General features: G+C 46.7%; 1 protein-coding gene across 3 annotated transcripts in view; it reads right to left on the bottom strand.

The window, feature by feature from the left end:
- Positions 1 to 19,740, bottom strand: part of ERCC6L (ERCC excision repair 6 like, spindle assembly checkpoint helicase) — a 59,541-nt gene extending 39,801 nt beyond the window's left edge. The window contains exons 1-3 of one of the 3 annotated variants that reach the window (XR_004058354.1): positions 18,933 to 19,740; positions 16,548 to 16,652; positions 9,949 to 10,005 (exon numbers count right to left, since the gene is read on the bottom strand). Coding sequence is in view for 1 of the 3 variants with exons in the window: in XM_010374970.2 (XP_010373272.1) it covers positions 3,806 to 3,873 (68 nt within the window). In the remaining 2 variants the exon portion in view is untranslated. Of the gene's footprint in view, positions 1 to 3,805; positions 3,921 to 9,948; positions 10,006 to 16,547; positions 16,653 to 18,932 lie in introns of those variants that run through there. The other 2 variants (XR_004058355.1, XM_010374970.2) reach the window with 2 other exon arrangements.
- Between the last annotated feature and the right edge of the window lie 338 nt (positions 19,741 to 20,078).

Below are 20,078 nucleotides of genomic sequence, written 5' to 3' on the forward strand. Positions count from 1 at the left end.
TTCTCAACCTGCATCACTATGACCTCTTCTTCTGCCTCCCTCTTCCTTTTTTTTTTTTTTTTTTGAGATGGAGTTTCACTCTTGTAGCCCAGGCTGGAGTGCAACAGTGCGATCTCAGCTCACTGCAACATCCACCTCCTGGGTTCAAGCAATTCTCCCACCTCAGCCTCCTGGGTAGCTGGGATTACAGGCGTGTGCCACCACGCCCAGCTTATTTTTGTATTTTTGTAGAGACAGGGTTTTATCATGTTGGCCAGGCTGGTCTCGAACTTCTGACCTCAGGTGATCCACCCACCTTGGCCTCCCCTAGTGCTGGGATTACAGGCATGAGCCACCACACCCAGCCCCTCTTCTACTTTTAAGCACCCTGTGATTACACTGGGCTCACCCAGATATTCCAATTTCCCTATTTTAGGGTCAGCTGGTTAGTGACCTTAATTCCTCTGTACCATATGAGGGTAACATATTTACAGGGTTCAGAACTTAGTATGTGGATATTCTTGGGAGGCCATTACTCTGCGTACCATACGAAGGCTATGGTCTTGCCAAGCCAGTATAATGAAGTGTGAAAGAGAAAAAAAATAAGTTAAAGTTGTATACAAGGAAGCCTCCACAATTATTGACTCTGAACTTCAAACTATGTAAGGAGAGAAGTGAGAGCCTGAGGGGTGTGCAACAGTGAAAAGATGGAATCAATGAACTATAGGTCCCAATGATACCAAACAGTTGTTGGAACTGGTTTTCTAGAGGGAGTAAGGTAAAGGATGGAGAGTAGAATGCTTGAACGGTGGTGTAATAATGGAAGTGTAATAAAAAGTCTGATTCTGCTGGGCATGGTGGCTCACACCTGTAATCCCAGTGCTTTGGGAGCCTGAGGTGGGAGGATCACTTGAGCCTAGGAGTTCAAGACCAGCCTGGGCAACACAGTGAGAGTCCATCTCTACAAAAATCTTTTTTTTTTTTTTTCTGAGACAGAGTCTTGCTCTGTTGCCCAGGCTGGAGTGCTGCCCAGGCTGGAGTGCAGTGACGCAATCTCGGCTCGCTGCAACCTCCGCCTCCCAGGTGGAAGCAATTCTGCCTCAGCCTCCCAAGTAGCTGGGATTACAGGTGCCCACCACCACGCCTGACTAATTTTTGTATTTTTAGTAGAGATGGGGCTTCACCATGTTGGCCAGACTGGTCTTGAACTCCTGACCTTGTGATCCACCTGCCTCGCCCTCCCAAAGTGATTACAGGCATGAGCCACTGTGCCCAGACTACAAAAATCTTTTAAAAATTAGCCAGGCTTGGTGGCACACACCTCTGGTATATGTTTACATGTACAGTAAGTCCTCAGTTAACATGATCAGTAAGTTCTTGGCAACTGCAATGTTAAGCAAAATGATGCACAGCAGGTCCTTGAATGACACTGGTTCATTCAATATCATTTTGCTGCAACACTGATGAGAAAAAAATTGGTTTTGCTATGTCATTTCACTTAAAGTCAGTTTCCAAGAACCTATGGACAATGTTAAATGAGGACTTACTGTATATACACGCACACACGTTTGCCAGTAGAAGAAAATACTACAAGTCCTAGCTTCAAAAGTAAAACTATGTATCTTAACTTTTGAACTGACTCATATAGCTCATCACACACCAGCCTGAGAAAATATAAATAAATGCTTACTCACACTATTGACTTTATTAAAATCTGGCATGGTTTTCTTGAATAGCAATTTTAAATACACATTCCCTAAGATATAGCACTCTGAATTCCAAAGTGTACACTCAGTTATAAAGTGCACAAAAATTCACACAAAGGCTGCCTGTTACAACAAAAGTAAAACGGCAAACAATTGGAAAAATCTAAATGAAAGCCCTGGCATGGTGGCTCACGTCTGTAATCTCAACACTTTGGGAGGCTGAGGCAGGAGGATTGCTTAAACTCAGGAGTTTGAGACCAGCCTGGACAACATGGCAAGACCCTGTCTCTACTAAAAATACGAAAAAATACTTTGGGAGGCCGAGGCAGGCGGATCACGAGGTCAGGAGATCGAGACCATCGTGGCTAACACGGTGAAACTCCACCTCTACTAAAAATAAAAAAAATTAGCTGGGCGTGGTGGCGGGCACCTGTAGTCTCTGCTACTTGGGAGGCTGAGGCAGGAGAATGGTGTGAACCTGGGAGGCAGAGCTTGCAGTGAGCTGACATCGTGCCACTGCACTCCAGCCTGGGTGACAGAGCGAGACTCTGTCTCAAAAAAAATAAATAAAATAAAATAGCTGGGTGTGGTGGTGTGCACCTGTGGTCCCAGCTACTAGAGAAGCTGAGGTGTGAGGATCGCTTGAGCCCCGGGGGATGGAAGTTGCAGTGAACTGAGTTAGAGATCGAGCCACTGCACTCCAGCCTGGGTGACAGAGCCAGACCCTGTCTCTAAAAAAACATATAAAACAACAATAATAAGATAATAAATTGACTGGGCATGGTGGCACCCACCTGAAGTCCCAGCTACTAGGGAGGCTGGGGCAGAAGGACTGCTTGAGCCCAGGAGTTCCAGGCTGCAGTGAACTATGATCAGGCCACAGAATTCCAGTCTGGGCAACAGAGCAAGACCCTGTCTAAAAAAAATTAAAGCAGTAAAATCCACAGAGACAGAATAATGGTTGCTAGGGGCTGAAGGGAGGGGGAAATGGGGAGTTGTTTAATGGGAGTAGTTTCAGTTTTGCCACATGGGAAAAGTTCCAGAGATGACAGACGGCTGCACAACAATATGAATGTAGTCAACACTACTGAACTGTACATTTAAAAATGGTTAAGATGATAAACTTTATTTTTCATAAAACCCAGTTTCTGCACAAAAAGTTAATTTTTTTTTTTTTTTTTTTTTTTTTTTTTGAGACGGAGTCTCGCTCTGTCGCCCAGACTGGAGTGCAGTGGCCAGATCTCAGCTCACTGCAAGCTCCGCCTCCCGGGTTTACGCCATTCTCCTGCCTCAGCCTCCCGAGTAGCTGGGACTACAGGCGCCCGCCATCTCGCCCGGCTAGTTTTTTGTATTTTTTAATAGAGACGGGGGTTTCACCGTGTAGGCCAGGATGATCTCGATCTCCTGACCTCGTGATCCACCCGTCTCGGCCTCCCAAAGTGCTGGGATTACAGGCTTGAGCCACCGCGCCCGGCCGATAAATTTTATGTTATGTGTACTTTACCACAATTTAAGAAAAAATTTAAATGCTCATCCCAACATTACCACGCCCCCCACCCTTAGCCAACTGGTGAATGTTAACTTATTTTTCAACGCCTAGCTCAAATGTCTCCTCTTGCCACGCCATCCCTTAGCTGACCACCCTTGTAGTTGGCCATCCCCTCTTTTATGCCAACACTATGCCCTGCACATACATTATACCTCTTACAGCACTTATCAAACCTAGTAATTATTGCTTTACAGATCCGTTTCCACTACTAGATTACAAACAACTTGGGGGCGGGGACCTTGTTTTACTCATCTCTGTATCCCCTAGGCTTGGGGCTTGATAAGCTGAAAAGAATCAAGAAGGGCTTGATCAATTAAGGTTCTGGCTCTTACGGAGCTCATACTGCAGGGTCATCTGCCCAAAAGAAGAGGCATCGGGGTCTCCTGAGGTTTTAGAAATCTGGTCAAACATCCAGAGCTGACTCCCACACCCTACTGCGAGAAGAGTGCGAGAGCGCGCCTCAAAAGGCTGCGCCTCAACAGTTCGGGTCACCAGGGGGATCTGGGGGCCACCCCCACCTCCACCCTGGGCCAGGTCGGTTAGCTAGACCCGCCCAGCGGCCCAGACATACCTTAGGTAATGAGCAGCCTGCTCTGGGCTCAAGGCCTCGGCTTCCGGAAACCTACGGGACGCCTCCATGACCCTCGGACTGGGTTCCAGTTACCCCGGCGGGAGCTTGGAGCTTGAATTTCGCGCACTCCCGCCCCGCGCATGCTCTGTGCGCCTGTGGCGAGGGACACAGCCAACCGTCGGCCTCGCGGCCGGCCAATCCGCGACCACGCGCTGCGACGCCACCGCCTGAGCCCCGCCCATGAGAGTAGGCGCCTGCGCCTACGCGCGCCTGGCGGTAGGAGGTGACCTCTGCCTTCGAGAAACGGAGTGTGCTGCGTCACTCTGTAGTGCCTTGCGTTTCAACCCAATTCAAACCATGCTGCGGCCAATTCGTTCGCGCATGCGTGTGCTACCATTTTGCGTGGAGGAGACTGCCCGATATGATCCCAGTCATTGTGGCGACCCTTGGAGATCTCCAACGCCTGCGTCCCCCAATCAACCCCCGCTCCACATCCACAGATACCTTCCCTTCCTTGATGGCCAGTACCTGGCACTGAACGTGCTTTGAATCCAAACACCCTGGGAGGCGTAGTCCCTGTGATTTAAACTCATTGAAGAAGGCGCGGTGGTTCACGCCTGTAATTCCAGCACTTTGAGAGGCCGGGGCGGGCGGATCATTTGAGGTCAGGAGTTCAAGACCAACCTAGCTAACATGGTGAAAACCCGTCTCTACTAAAAATACAAAAAATTAGCCAGGCGTGGTGGCAGGCGCCCGCAGTCCCAGTCAGGTGGCTGAGGCATGAGAATCGCTTGGACCCAGTAGGTGGAGGTTGCAGTGAGTCGCGAGTGCACCACTGCACTCCAGCCTGGGTGGCAAAGTGAGACTATGTCTCAAAAATAAAAAAAAGTCTGGGTGCGGTGCCTCACACCTGTAATACTAGCCTTTGGGGAGGCTAAGGCGGGAGGATCACTTGCACTCAGGAGTTCGAGACCAGCCTGGGCAACATAGTGAGACCCCCATCTCTTTTTAAATTTTTTTTTCTTCTCCACAAGGCGTTATGCTGTATTTATTTTTTAAAAAAGAGAGAGAGAAAGAGAGAAGGGTCTTCAAGAATCTCAAACCCGGGAGGTGGAGGCTGCAGTGAGCCAAGATCATGCCACTGCACTCCAGTCTGGGCGACAGAGCAAGACTCCATCTCACAAAAAAAAAAAAAAAAAAATTAAAGTTCTTATTTAAGAAATAAGTAGTTAGGTTCACATACTTGGTGTAATAAGAGGAGGACAAAAATAATTCAAAAAAAAAGAAAGACGTAGTGCTGTGGTCACCATTTCTTCAGAAGCACCAACTAAGATACAGTCCTTTTCAAAGGCAAAGCCTAAAAAAAGGCAGAGCCTAGAGCTTAAGGAAATGTGATTAAGTGACTTGCTTGGGTGACACTAAATAGGAGGTTGTGGGCCAACAAAAATTGTCCTTGTTCATATATCGTTACGAACACAGACATGATTCCTCAAGACACTAATTTAGCATTCAGTATTGGAAAACTCACCTCTTGGCCCAGTCATACATCACATGTACAGAGAATTTTAAGCTTTTTATAAAATTCATAGACCGTTATGAGTTAAAAGGAATGTTGGAGGCTGGGTTCAGTGGCTCACTGAACCTGTAATCTCAGCACACTGGGAGGCCGAGGTGGGCAGATCACCTGAGGTCAGGAGTTCAAAACCAGCCTGGCCAAATGGTGAAACCCTGTCTCTACAAAAATTAACTGGGCATGATGGCGGGTGCCTGTAATCCCAGCTTCTCGGGAGGCTGGGGCAAAAGAATTGCTTGAACCCGGGAGGCAGAGGTTGCAGTGAGCTGAGATCGTGCCATTGCACTCCAGCCTGGGCGACAGAGCAAGACTCCGTCTCAAAAAAAAAAAAAAAAAAAAAGGTCGGGGGGAGGTGGGGGATCTTGGAGAACATGGGAACATGGGCTATTTTCCTGGTTTGTATGACTTTAAGGCCTTTGTTAAGAGGCCTTTTAAGTATACTATTATCCCCATTTTTCAGATGTGTAAACAGGCTCGGAGAGATAAAGTGACTTCACCTAAGCTTCCTGAGCTAGGAAGCAGCAGAGCCAGAATTCAATACTAGGTCCGTATGGACACAAATCTGTGCTGTTTCGCTGTGTCACACTGGAAAAAAGAGGGCAGTGGTGGGAAATGAGGTTGATGAGGCAGTTGAAGGCCAGGTTATGAAGGAACTTGTTTACTCTGCTAAAGTGTTTAAATCACATCTTTTCCTGGAGGCAAGCTTGGATTGGGCTGTGCTATGGTCTGAAGGTCCTTCAAAATTCATTTGTTGAAACTTAATCCCCACTATGGTGGCATTGAGAGGCGGGGCCTTTTGGGAAGTAATTATGTCATGAGGGATCCTACTTCATGAATGAATTAGTGCCTTATGAAAGGGCTGGAGGGAACTAGTTTAGGCCCTTTTTGCTCTTCTGCTTTTCTACCACGTAAGGACACAGTATTTCTTCACCTCCAGAGGATGCAGCAACAAGGCACCATCTTGGAAGCAGACAGCAGCCCTCAGCAGACACCAATCCTGCTGGCACCTTCATCTTGGACTCTTCAGCCTCCAGAACCATAATAAATACATTTATATCGTTTATAAATTATGAGTTTGACGGCCAGGCGCGGGGGCTCATGCCTGTAATCCCAGCCCTTTGGGAGGCTGAGGCGGGCGGATCATCTGAGGTAGGGAGTTCGAGACCAGCCTGACAGAGAAACCCTGTCTCTACTAAAAATACAAAATTAGCCAGACATGGTGGCACATGCCTGTAATCCCAGCTACTCGGGAGGCTGAGGCAGGAGAATTGTTTGAACCTGGGAGGCAGAGGTTGTGGTGAGCCGAGATCACGCCATTGGCACTCCAGCCTGGGCAACAAGAGTGAAACTCCGTCTCGAAAAAAAAAGAAATATATGAGTTTGAGTCTGTGGCATTTTATTATAGCAACACAAAGGAGCTAAGGATGAGTCGAGTGTCCAGGCACCCTGGATACCCAAAGGATGAGTAGAATGAGAAGAGCAGAATAGGGGAGAAGATGTAGGAGAGAATTCTGCAGAAGGGAAAAGAGAGATGAGAGAACAAAAATCTTCATATTGAGTCTGGGGAAGGCCATGTCTAGTTATGCTTTAGCTCAGGGTCCACCATCATCACTCATATCCTGGGAATTGTTGAGAACTGAAGATGAAGCAAAGCAGGCCCCTGGTGGTTGTTGTAGGCATGCCCCATTGTGGGCTGTGAAGAAAAGCTAAAAAGAACTCCCTCAGGAACCCTGGCTACCTCCCCCTGCTTCCCAGCTGGCAGTGGTGCCCAAAGGCCCTGATCACTGGGAAGGAAGGACCAACCCTCAGCTTGCCTGCCCTTTGGCTATTGGATTTTCTAAGCCCCATTTTCACACAGCTGTAGGGCTCCTCCTTTAAACTCCCCAGCTCTGGCTGTTCCTCTCCTCCCTCCCCTTCAGTCCTGTAGTCTGCTTCCTTTGGGCCCTTCTTGGTGCCTTCTGGAGTCCCAGGTCTCAACCCAGGGCTCTGATGACCCAGAAAACTCCCCAGCCCAGGCTCCTAGTCCTCCTTTATAAATGGTCACCCAGGTCACAGCCTGAAAATAAGAGAGAGATTGGGAGGATTTTGAGTGGGTAAATGGAGAGAATCAAAGAGAATCAAAATAATAGTTACTACTATATCCCTCTTATGTGACAGGCCCCATTCAAAACACTTTACATAGATTAATTCTCTGCTGTTCCTCATTACGCATACCTAATCAAGGCCTCCCATTCACCCAGCATCTCTCAAGGGAATGGGGTTTATAAAGCTTTCCCAGCCGAGCGCGGTGGTTCACGCCTGTAATCCCAGCACTTGGGGAGGCTGAGGCGGGCGGATCACAAGGTCAGGAGTTCGAGATGAACCTGACCAACATGGTGAAATCCCGTCTCTACTAAAAATACAAAAATTAGCTGGGTGTGGTGGCACACGCCTGTAATCCCAGCTACTCGGGAGGCTGAGGCAAGAGAATTGTTTGAACCTGGGAGGCGGAGGTTGCAGTGAGCCAGGATCTCACCACTGCACTCCAGTCTGGGCGACAGAAGGCGATTCCATCTCAAAAAAAAAAAAAGAAAAAGAAAAAGAAAAGAAAAGAAAAAAGTTCTTCCTAGGCTTGGTGCAGTGAATTATACCTGTAATGCCAGCACTTTGGGAAGTCGAGGTGGGTGGAGTTCGAGACCAGCCTGGCCAACATGGTGAAACCCCATCTCTACTAATATACAAAAATTACCCGGGCATGATGTCAGGCGCCTGTAATCTCAGCTACTCGAGAGGCTGAGGCAGGAAGAATGGCTTGAACCCAGTAGGCGGAGGTTGCAGTGAGCCAAGATCATGCCACTGCACTCCAGCCTCTACAAGAGCAAAACTCCATTTCAAAAAAACAAACAAAAAAAGCTCTCCCTAATTATTGTTAATTTTAAAAGGGTGATAATGGTATTGCTGTGTTTTTTTAAGGTCCTCATCTGTTAGAAATACATGTTGGAGTATTTTCAGACAAAATGATATGACATCTGCGACTTACATTAAAATACTCCAGTACAGAGGGAAAAAAAGGAGAGTATAGATGAACAAAGATTGGCAAAATGTTGATAATTGTTGAAGCTTATTACAGAGGTTCATTATCCTCTTCTCTGCTTCTGTGTATGATTGAACATTTCCATAATAAGAATTCTAAAAAACAAAACTTTTCAACCTAATCTGCAAATTACACTGAGTCATCTGCACTCACAGGCTGGAAATAAGATAATGAGGCTTTGTGGGAGGGTTCAGAATGCATAAATGGAGAGATGGATGAGGCCGAATAAGAACAATAGCTATTACTTAGATAGCACTGGATTGCCAGGTCTTGGTCTAAGCACTTTACATACGCTGTCTTTTAATCCTTAGCAACAACCTTGTTAGACAGTGTGTACTATTATCATCCTCCTTTTACAAATGAGGAAACTGAGGCACAGAAAGACTGAATAACTTACACAAGTTTACACAGCTTGTGAGTGGTGAAGCAGGACTCCAAACCCAGGCAGTCTGGCTTTTGACTTTTTGCTCTTTAACACGATGCTAGTTAGATATAGAAAGCAGCTGACAGGTGAAGAAAAGGATTAATTCATCCATTTACTTATTCATTTATTTAGTAAATATGTGTTGAGCCTTTACAAGATGGGCAGGCAAGGATCCAGGTGCTGGGGGTAGAGTGGTGAGCAAAACAGACATGTCCTTGCTATCAAAGAGCTTAAAGTTCCGTGGGGAAGATGGACTTGAAACAATAATCACACAAACACTTGGAAAATTACAAACGTGAAGAGGGCTCAGAAGGAAAACTATAGGCAATTATGACAGCATACCATGAGGTATCTGACCCAATCTGGAGGGCTGGAAAAGGTTCTTCTCAGGAAGTAGCATTTGAGCTAAGAGCTGAAGGATGGGGAGGAGTTAACCAAACAAAAAGGGAAGGAAAGGGCATTTCAGGCAGAGGGCATAGCATGACCAAGGGCCCTGGGGCAGGAGAGGGCTTGATGTGTGTGAAAAACTAAAAAGGCTAAGATGGTTGGAGCAAGCCTAGAAGGCCGAGTTGAAACGGTTTTTTGGACTCCAGTCTAATGCCACAGGTAAGGGAACTGCCAGTGGGAAAGAAGGAAGTGACCAGTCCAAGGTCAGACCCTGCACCTGTGACAGAAACAGGACTCAAACCTAGGTACCTTCACTCCCAACCCAGCATTTTTTCCAGCACACATCATGGCTTCCCTGTATATGAGGAGGGAGTGCCAGCAAAATGTTGCTCTTGGGGACTGAGAATGGAAGAGTGTTTTTGATAACCAAATGAAGTCTTCGTGGGCAAGGAGATCAAGAGTGGGTTTGGGGCGGAGTGTGGTGGCTCACGCCTGTAATGCCAGCATTTTGGGAGGCCGAGGTGGGAGGATCGCTTGAGTCCAGGAGTTTGAGACCAGCCTGGGCAACATGATGAAACCCCATCTCCACAAAAAACACAGAAATTAGCTGTGTGTGGTGGTGTGTGCTGTAGTCCTAGCTACTCGGGAGGCTGAGATGGGAGAATCTTTTGAACCCAGGAGTTCCAGGCTGCAGTAAGCAGAGTCGTACCATTGCACTCCAACCTGGGTAACAGAGTGAGATCCTGTCAAAAAAGAAAAAAAGGAGCTGAGAGTGGGTTTGGGGCAGAAAAAAAGATGAAAGTGATTATAAAGAGTAATCATTTATTTACATATTTATTTTTGAGACAGGGTCTCTGTTGCCCAGGCTGCAGTGTAGTGGTGTGATCTTGGCTCACTGTAACCTCAAACTCCTGGGCTCAAGTGATCCTCCAGGCTCCAGTGATCCTCTCACCTCAGCCTCTTTAGCAGCTAGGACTACAGACACCTGCCACCACATCCACCTAATTTTTTTAATACTTTGTGGAGACAGAGTCTTGCTATGTTGCCCAGGCTGTTCTCCAACTCCTGGGCTCAAGCGATCCTCCTGCCTCAGCCTCTCAAAGTGCTAGGATTACAGGTGTGAGCCACCAAGCTCTGCCAACACTAAGAATTTGTGTTTCCCAGATACCTAATTAGGCTTCTCCCACCCCATTTCTAGCTAGGGTTCTTATAAAGTAGGTGGGATTTGGGGGTAGGGGATAGAGGATTGAGACCGAGGGTTTAATCTCCCAGGGGAAGCAGGAAGGAGGAGGAAAGCAGTGGGATGGAGGCTGCCCCAGCCAACAGTCATCTGCAGCTCTGCCAGCAGAGGGAGCCAGAAACTGAATTTCCTAAGAATGGCAGCTGGCCTGGCCTCTGGGATGGATAAACACTTATTGGAAATTAATCAAGTCAGTCCAGGATGCTGTGGAAATGACAGAGACTGGGAGGAAGGGAGGGAGCCAAGAGTTAGGATTACCCGCAGGGTCTTTGCCCTAAGTTTCACAGTCTTTGATGACTGCCTTCTAAACCTGCCTTTTCGGGTTTGGGTGAAGTGGGCAACAAAGGGTAGAGAAACCTTCGACAAGGCAGTCCTACTGCACAAAACATGGCATCCTCCACTCCCTTTGGGTTACCTCACTGACTCTCAAGATCCCACAATTCTGTCTCTAGCCTCATCCTCTCTCCTGAGATTTGGACCTGGATGGCAAACTGGCTATAGGACATATCACCCTGGAAGCTCAAACTCAACATGGCACTGAACTCACCCACTCTCCCCTAGACCTTCTCTCTCAATAGTTCCCATCTCCATGAATGGCACTACCAACCCCCCAAGTGGTCCAAGTCAGAAACCAGGAGGTGTCTTTGAGGCCTGCCTTATATTTGCCCCTCACGTTCAATTCATCAGTGAGTCGTGTTGGCTCTACCTCTAAAATACATCCCAAATCCAATCACTTCTCTCTGTCTCCACTGCCACCACGGTAGTCTCTGCCACTATTCTCTCTCACTTGGATGACTGCACTAGCCTCCTGGCTTGTCTTCCTGCTTCTATTTGTGCCTTTCCCCCACTGTCTGATCTCTACCCAAAAACCAGAATCATCTTTCAAAAACACCAAACTGATCATGACATGGCCCTGTCTAAATCCTTCAAAGCCTCCTCATTTCCCTCAAGATCAAGTCCTGCCTCCTCACCACGGCTTACAAGGCCTTCCTGATCTGGCCTCTGACTACCTCTCTGGCCACATCTCACTTCTTCACAACCCCTACACATACATGCACATGCTCTCTTCTCAAACTGAACAACTTCCAGCTATTCAGATCTTGCCTTCAGGCCTCCTCACATGCAGTTTCCTCTGCTTGGACTCACCCTTTTCACCTCACTATTGTGTGTTCACTCCTCTTGTCTCAGTGCAGGTCTCCCTGCTTCCAGGAACCTTCCCTGATCCTTCTCAACAAGTCATCTTCTGTGATCCCACATCCTGCCTTTACCACTGGGTTTATTCCATGGAATGTAGCTGCCTGGTTACCTGTCTGGCTCCACCATGATCGTGTGAGTTCTGTGAAGAACATTTCTGTCTTTTTCACAGTTACACCCTCACAGAGCTCAGAATGGTCCCTACACATAATGACTGACAAATAAATAGTTGTTGGATGGATGGATGGATGGATAGATGATTTGTCAATTAGTAATCCTAAAGGAGAGCACTGGGTGCTCTGTTAGAGAACTAGAATGAGGCGTTGGGTGGGAATGATATATCCAAAGACATAATGGGGACCAGGAACCAGAGAAGTGGGGAGGGCCAAGCATACCCATCCCAGACACTTCTCTTGCCAATACTACCCCTGTCTCCCTTTTATACCTGCCTCCAGATGGACCTGGAAGTAACACCCAGGAACTAGACAGCCCTCTTCTAGTCCCTTCTCAGATCTTGTGCTAGGACAAAGCCACCCATGCTTGGCTGAGAGAAGAACAGGCTACAGCCAGAGCTCAGTGTCACTGGACTCTCCAGATGCCCTGTACCCACTCAAGAACATTTCTGGGAGCTCCCCATGAGCTCTCCTGTAGCTTCCTTATCCTCTTCCTGCAGCAGCAGAGAAACCCTCCCTACATAGCATGGGTGCCTCTCCCAAAACCCGAGGTCAAAGTTTCTCCCTGGTGCCAGCCCAAGAAGGGACTCCAAGTGGACATCTAATCCAAATAGGTGTGGCCTTTTTCCCTTCCTCTTTGGCACTAAAAGAGACAGGTAGTAAAAAACTACAAGCTCTTGAGGGCAACAGGAGGGAAGTGGGGGCGAAGGTGAAGTTTTTCTATAGCCCTTCGAAGGTCTTGGCCCCCTGCCCAGATCTGAGTCAGGAACTGTATGTTTCAGAGAACTGGCTTCCCAGCCATCTGCTCAGAGCTTAAAGAGCCTAGGGGCCCTCATGGGATGTTCTGTTCAAATTAGCCTAAAAGGGCAGGGTGAAGACAACACAGCAGGAGGGGCCTTGACCAGTCTGGGCCTCTGAAGGTGTGGAAGGAAGGGGCAGATATATGACACTAGGGCACACTGAGGGCATGGTAAGTCCCAGAACAGAGAGCTCCTCTCACAGCTCAGTTCCACTGATCTTAGAACCATGTCTTCCATCCTTTGTGGGCAACTAATTTATGCCAGGAACTTTCCCCACAACAAACAAGATGTTCTCTTGTACCAGTTGAAGGAACCAAGGATTAGAGAGGTTAATTGCCTTGCACGAGGTCATGCAGCAAGTACACAGCAGATTCAATGAGACTGGGACCTGTCCTCTAGTGATTGGTTGCCAAGGCTGCTAGAAAATGATTCTCCCCTTCAGTGAGCAGATAGGTAGCCCAAGGATAATAGCCAGGAGGGGATACAGAAAGTCACACTCCTTTTGCACCTAGGACATAGCTTGTTCCATCCAGGACAAAACAAAAACAAAAACATGTCCTTATTCCTTTGACACACACTGTCTCTGGGTTTAGAAATGGGTCAGGCACTAAGGTCAGGTTTTACATGTGGAAAATCTTAGGGTGAAGACAGGAAAAGACTTTCTCACAGTCAGAGTGTAAGAGAACAGTTCAGATGAATGGAGCTGTCCAAGAAGCCAGGCAGATATGCAAGAGAAAGACTGACAAGGAAACCCTCACTCCTAAAATCCCCCACAGCCATGAACATTCACATGAATTGAAAAAACATTCCTCAGCCAGGTGCAGTGGCTCACGCCTATAATCCCATCACTTTGGGAGGCCGAGGCTGTGGATCACCTGAGGTCAGGAGTTCGAGACCAGCTGGGCCAACATAGTGAAACCCTGTCTCTACTAAAAATACAAAAATTAGCCAGGTGTGGCGGTGCACACCTTTGATTCCAGCTACTCAGGAGCCTGAGTCAGGAGAATCTCTTGAACCCGGGAGGCAGAGGTTGCAGTGAATCGAGATTGCACCACCGCACTCCAGCCTGGGTGACAGACTCCATCTCAAAAAAGAAAAAAAAGAAAAGAAAAAGAAAAGAAAACCAATCCTCAGGCAAAATTGCTAGGGGGTAGGTTTGGGGACTTGCAAAAGTAGGGGGCCTTTGGGGCCGATCTTTAGTTCACCAGGGGTTCTCAAGTCTGCATTCATGTGAGACTCACTGGGGATATTTTAAATAATAATTATATTTGCAATATACTTATCTGACAAAAGACTAATATCCAGAATACATAAAGAGCTCCTACAAATCAATAATAAAATGACCACCCAAAAATATGAGCAAAAGAGTGGAACAGACACCTCATGAGACAGGATATATGAATGGTCAATAAGCATATGAAAGATGATCAACATAATTTGCCATTAGGAAAATGTAATTTAAAACTAAAAGGACAGCCACTGCATACCCATGAGAATGGCTATAATTTAAAAGACAGACAATACCAAGTGTTAGCAAAGATGTGGAACAACTGTAAGTCTCATCTTTTGCTGGTGGGGGTGTAAATTGGTACAGCCACTTTGGAAACCAGCAGTTTCAAATAAAGTTAAACCCAAGAATTCCACTCCAAGAGAAATGAGTACATGTGCTCACAGAGAGACTTGTACAAGAATGTTGATAGCAGCTTTGTTCTAATAGCCAAAAACTGGGACCAACACAAATGTCCCTGGATGTCTGAATGGATGAACTTTGGTGTATCCATACAAGGGAATACCACTCAACCACAAAAAGAAATGAACTACTTATCAGTGCAATTATTTGGATGAACCTCAAGGGCATTATACTGAGAGAAATAAGGCAATCTCAAAATGTTACATACTGTTTGATTCCATTTCTATGAAGTTCAAGAACAATCAAAAGGAATCTATGATAGAAATCAGAACAGTGTCTGCCTCTGGCAGGGGTGAAGGACAGTGACTGGAGAGATGGAAATGGTCTATGTTTTAATGGGGCAGTGGTTATGCAAGCACCCACGATATCACAATTCATTGAACTACACACTTAAGGCCTATGCATTTTACTGTGTGTAAATTATGCCTAAATGTTAAGACTTACGCCCAGGCCTCACCCTGAATTAAATCAAAGTATCTAAAGGTGGGGCCTGGGCAAGGGCATTTTCAAAATCTCCCCAGGTGATGCTAATGTGCAGCCAGGGGTGAGAACCTCTGATAACATTACTACCACCTTTCCCTGGCAACAGTCCCTCTCAGCCTCCTGTGTTCTGGAGACTTTTCAGAGATGCCCATCAGAAAAAGTCTCTCCCACTATCACAAGCAGAGGTAGGCAACAGGGGACAGAAGGTGAGTGAGGGTAAGTGCATACCAATATATCTCAAAGGTTGTTTCATATCAAAACATGAAGGCACTGAATTTTACACTTTAAAATAGTTAAAATGGTCAATTTTATGTTGTATAAATTTCATCTCGATTTTTCAAGTTAAAAAAAAATCAGCTGGGCATGGTGGTACATGTCTATAGTCCCAGCTACTCAGGTGGCTAAGGTGAGAGAATCACTTGAGCCCAGGAGTTTGAGACCAGCCTGGGCAACACAGTGAGACCCTATCTCAAAAAACAAAAAAATGACCAAGAACTTCCTTAGTTTTGATGGCTGCACATATTCCATTGTAAAGGTGTACTTTATGTAATCAGTCCTCTATTGAAGGATATTTTTCCCAATCTTTTGCTGTTAAAAACAGTGACAGCTAGGCATGGTAGCTCACACCTGTAATTCCTAGCACTTTGGAAGGCAGAGATGGGAAGATCGCTTGAGCTCTAGAGTTTGAGACCACCCTGGACAACACAGTGAGACCCGTCTCTACGAAAAATAAAAATAAAAACATAGTGACAATAAATATTCTGGTATATGCTTTTTTTTTTTCCTTGAGACGGAGCCTTGCTCTGTTGCCCAGGCTGGAGTGCAGTGGCGTGATCTCGTCTCACTGCAACCTCCACCTCCAGGGTTCAAGCAACTCTCCTGCCTCAGCCTCCCTAGTAGCTGGAATTATAGGTGCCCACCACCATGCCTGGTTAATTTTTGTATTTTTAGTAGAGATGGGGGTTTCGTCATGTTGGCCAGGGTGGTCTTGAACTCCTGACCACAGGTGATCCTCTGCCTCCATCTCCCAAAGTGCTGGGATTACAGGCATGAGCCACCATGCCTGGCCTGGTACATGCATTTAAAAAAAAAAATATGTGTGAGTGTCTCTGTAGGATAATTTCCTAAAATTGTAATTGTTGGGTCAAAGTGTATCTGTCTTTCTTATTTTGCTAGAAACTGCCAAATTGCCCTACATAAGGGATAAATGAATTTACATTCCCATAAACAATATATGAAAGTGCGTGTTTTCCCCACCTTTGCTAACAGTGTTTTCCTACCTTTTGATCTTCACCCCTCTGATTATTAAAAAGTGGTACCTTGTAGTTTTATTTTGTATTTCCCCTGAGAGTAAGTCTTAACTGACTCAGATAAAGGCATTCAAGTGGAGGAGAGGGGTATTGTTTTGGAGGCAGGGAAGAAGGCAGCTGTTTTAGTTCTGGCTGCTGTAACAGAATACCATAGACTGAGTGGTTTAAACAACAAACATGGCTGGGTGCAGGAAGCTCACGCCTGTAATCTCAGCACTTTGGGATGCTGAAGTGGGAGGCTGAAGTGGACTCACTTGAGTCCAGAAGTTCAAGGTTGCAATGAGCTATGATTGCACCAGTGTACTCCAGCCTGGGTGACAGTGTGAGACCCTGTCTCTAAAAAAAACCGAATAAATTAAAAAAAAAAAAAAAGCAAACGAACATTTGTTTCTTACAGTTCTGGAGGCTGGGAAATCCAGGATCAAGGTGCAGGCAAATTCAGTGTCTGGTGAGGCCCTCTTCCTGGTATGCAGACATTCACCTTCTTGTTGTACCCCTCACTTGAGGGAGAACAGAGAGAAAAAGGAAACAAGCTCTTGGAGTCTTTTCTTTTTAATAAAAAAAAATTTTTTGTCACCCAGGCTGGAATACAGTGGCACAATCATGGCTCACTGCAGCCTCAACCTTCTGGTCTCAAAGCCTAGCTATTTTTATTTATTTTTTCGTAGAAGTGGGTTCTTGCCATCTTGCTCAGGCTGGTCTTGAACTCCTGGCCTCAAGTGATCCTCTCATAGGCACGAGCCACTCAGTGCCTGGCCTCCAGGTCTTTTCGTTTCTTTTTTGAGACAGAGTCTTGCTCTGTCACCCAGGCTGAAGTTCAGTTGTGCTTCAGCTCACTGCAACCCCTGCCTCCTGAGTTCAAGCAATTCTCCTGCCTGAGCCTCCCAAGTAACTGGGATTACAGGCATGCGCCACCACACTCAGCTAATTTTTGTACTTTTAGCAGAGAAAGGGTTTCACCATGTTGGCCAGGCTGGTCTCGAACTCCTGGCCTCAAGTGATCTGCCCACCTCGGCCTCCCAAAGTACTGGGATTACAGGCATCAGCCACCGTGCCCGGTCCCTGCAGGTCTTTTCTAATAAGACATTAATCCTATTTATGAGGGCTTTACCTTCATGACCTAATCACCTATCAAAGGCCCCACCTCCTAATACCATCCCATTTCTGGTTAGAATTTCAACATATGCCTTTAGTGGGGACACAAACGTGTGGTTCATAACAACAGGTATCTCACCACGTTTCTGTTCTAGTTGTGTTAGCTTTGAGCAAGTCACCAAGAATCCAAGGGCTCTTAACTGAATATTAAGGACACCCAAATATCTTTCTTAGGTCCATACCTCTCACTGGAGTCCCAGACCCCTATATCAAGTCCCCCCGACATCTGACATTTCACACTGAAAACGTCCAAAAGAGAATTATCGGTTCCTAACCCACCCTCAAACTTGATCTGCCCTGGTTTTCCACAGCTCTACAAACAGCACCACTCAGTTGCTCAAGCCAAAAAGCTAGGAACTAGAAACATCATTTCTGTCCCTCATCCAATTCATCACCAAGCCCTGTTGGCTCTCTCCAAAATACATCCTGAATCTCTCCACCTATCTCCACTCCACTGCAACTACCCAAGCCTAAGTCACCTGGAATTTACCAATGGTTTCCTAACTAGTCTCCCTATTCCCATTCCTGTTCCCCAGTCAATTTTTCTTATTAGAAAATCAGGCCGGGCACGGTGGCCCATGCCTGTAATCCCAGCACTTTGGGAGGCTGAGGCAGGTGGATTGGCTGAGGCAGGTGGATTGCCTGAGGTCAGGAGTTTGAGACCAGCCTGACCAATATGGTGAAACCCCATTTCTACTAAAAATTAACCAGGCGTGGTGGCGTGTGCCTGTAATCCCAGCTACTGGGGAGGCTGAGGCAGGAGAATTGCTTGAACCCGGGAGGCAGAGATTGCAGTGAGCCAAGATCACATCATGGCACTCCAGCCTGGGCGACAGAGCAATACTCCATCTCAAAAAAAAAAAAAAAAAAGAAAAAAAGAAAAAGAGAAAAAGAGAAAAGAAAATCACGTGGGGCGTGGTGGCTCATGCTGTAATCCCAGCACTTTGGGAAGCTGAAGTGGGAGGATCACTTGAGCCCAGGAGTTCAAGACCAGCCTGGGTGACATAGTAAGACACCATCTCTACAAAACAAAAACAAAAACAAAAACAAAACTAGCTGGGCATGGTGGTGCATGCCTGTAGTCCTAGGTACATGGGAGGCTCAGGTGGGAGGATCACTTGAGCCTGGAAGGTTGAGACTTCAGTGAGCCATGATCATGCCACTGCACTCCAGCCTGAGCAACAGAGTGAAACCCTGTCTTAAAGAAAAAAAAGAAAAGAAAATCCATTCCTCAAACAGTACCCAATAATCCTTTCAAAAAACACATAAAGCAGATCAGGTCACTCCTTTGCTTAAGGCCTTTCATTGAGTTCACAACACACTGGAAATACTATCCAAACTCCTCACTGAGGCCTACAGGTCCCTATGTGATTTCGAAATCTCACCCTGTTTCTTCAGGCACATTGGCCTTCTTTCTGTTCTTTGAACAATCACGCCCATTTCCACCACCAGGTCTTTGCTTTTGCTGTCCCTTGGCCAGGAACACTTTACCCTAAAATCTGAGCATGGCTGGCTCCTTCTTATCACTCAGAAATCAGCCATCTCTCCTGTGAGACCTTCCCTGACCCACCTTCTTTAAAGTAGCTACCCCCACCACTCTAATCCTACTATTTCAGAGTCCTTACCACGATTTAAAAGTGTCTGTTTCCCTGTTTACTTTCATGTTGTTTGTTTCTCCTGTAGATATCAGCTCCATGTCTGTATTTTCAAAAGTCACAATCGTCCTAGCACATAGTAGGTGCTGAAAAAAATTTGGAATTAATGAATAGTTTAACAGCACTTTCTTGTTTTCAAAGCCTTCACCTGGTAAGGATCTCAGATTTGGGGAGAGAAAGGGTTGTTTTTCAAGTCCCTGAAGGAAACAAAACTGATTTTTAAAACTTGAGATCTGTGTCTATCCAAATAATTAGCAAAAAGTCTGATCTATTCACGAACTAAGCTCTCCTTGACCTGCTGAGCTGCCTTTGAAATATCCTGTGTCATTGCAGGCAATAAAACAGCCTTTCTTTGTCAATATTCTCCGCTTCAAATTTCTCACTAATTCCAGCTGGCCTCATCCCAGCCAATCTGAATGACTGAAAGGCAGAGTGAATATAATTTAATCAGCGGCTCTGCCCCTGCAGGATGAGCTTGCGGTGTCTCTGTGGGCCTCATCTCCAAAAGGTGTCCCAGGGGCTGTGATTTTGCACGGAATAAAGGAGGGCCAGCAGGAACCCTGCTCCCGCGGGGGATTCGGGCGGGCACTGGCTCAGGGCGGGGGTCCGAGGAGGTGGGAGGAGTCGGGTGGCGGCGAGGCGGGTGGGGGCAGAGCCGCAGAAAGGCGGGGAGAAGGAAGACAATACCAGGAAAAAGAATAGTCGTGGTAATAATAGTCCATTGGAGGATCGCTTGAGCCCAGGAGGTCGAGGCTGCAGTGAGCCATGATCACGCCACTGAACTCCAGCCTGGGCGACGGAGCAAGACCCCATCTCTAATAATAATAATAATAATAATAATAATAATAATAATAATGGTTCATTGTAATGCCAGCTGGCCCTCGTTTTAGTTTACAAACTGTTCAAGCCATTAGCTCGTTTATGCCCCTCAACAGCTTGGTTGCAGGTTCTCATCCCCGTGTCACCCACAGGGAAATCGAGGCTCAGACAGGTGGTGGCTGAGAAGGCTGCGGCTTCCCTGCCGCGTGGTGCCCTCGGCCTTTCCTGCCGCCTTCCCTCCCCTCTCCCCGCCCACGGCGCACCGCTCTCCCGCCTGATCTCCTGCCATCAGTGAGC

This window comes from Rhinopithecus roxellana, chromosome 7 (assembly GCF_007565055.1).
Source record: "Rhinopithecus roxellana isolate Shanxi Qingling chromosome 7, ASM756505v1, whole genome shotgun sequence".
Taxonomy (NCBI): domain Eukaryota; kingdom Metazoa; phylum Chordata; class Mammalia; order Primates; family Cercopithecidae; genus Rhinopithecus; species Rhinopithecus roxellana.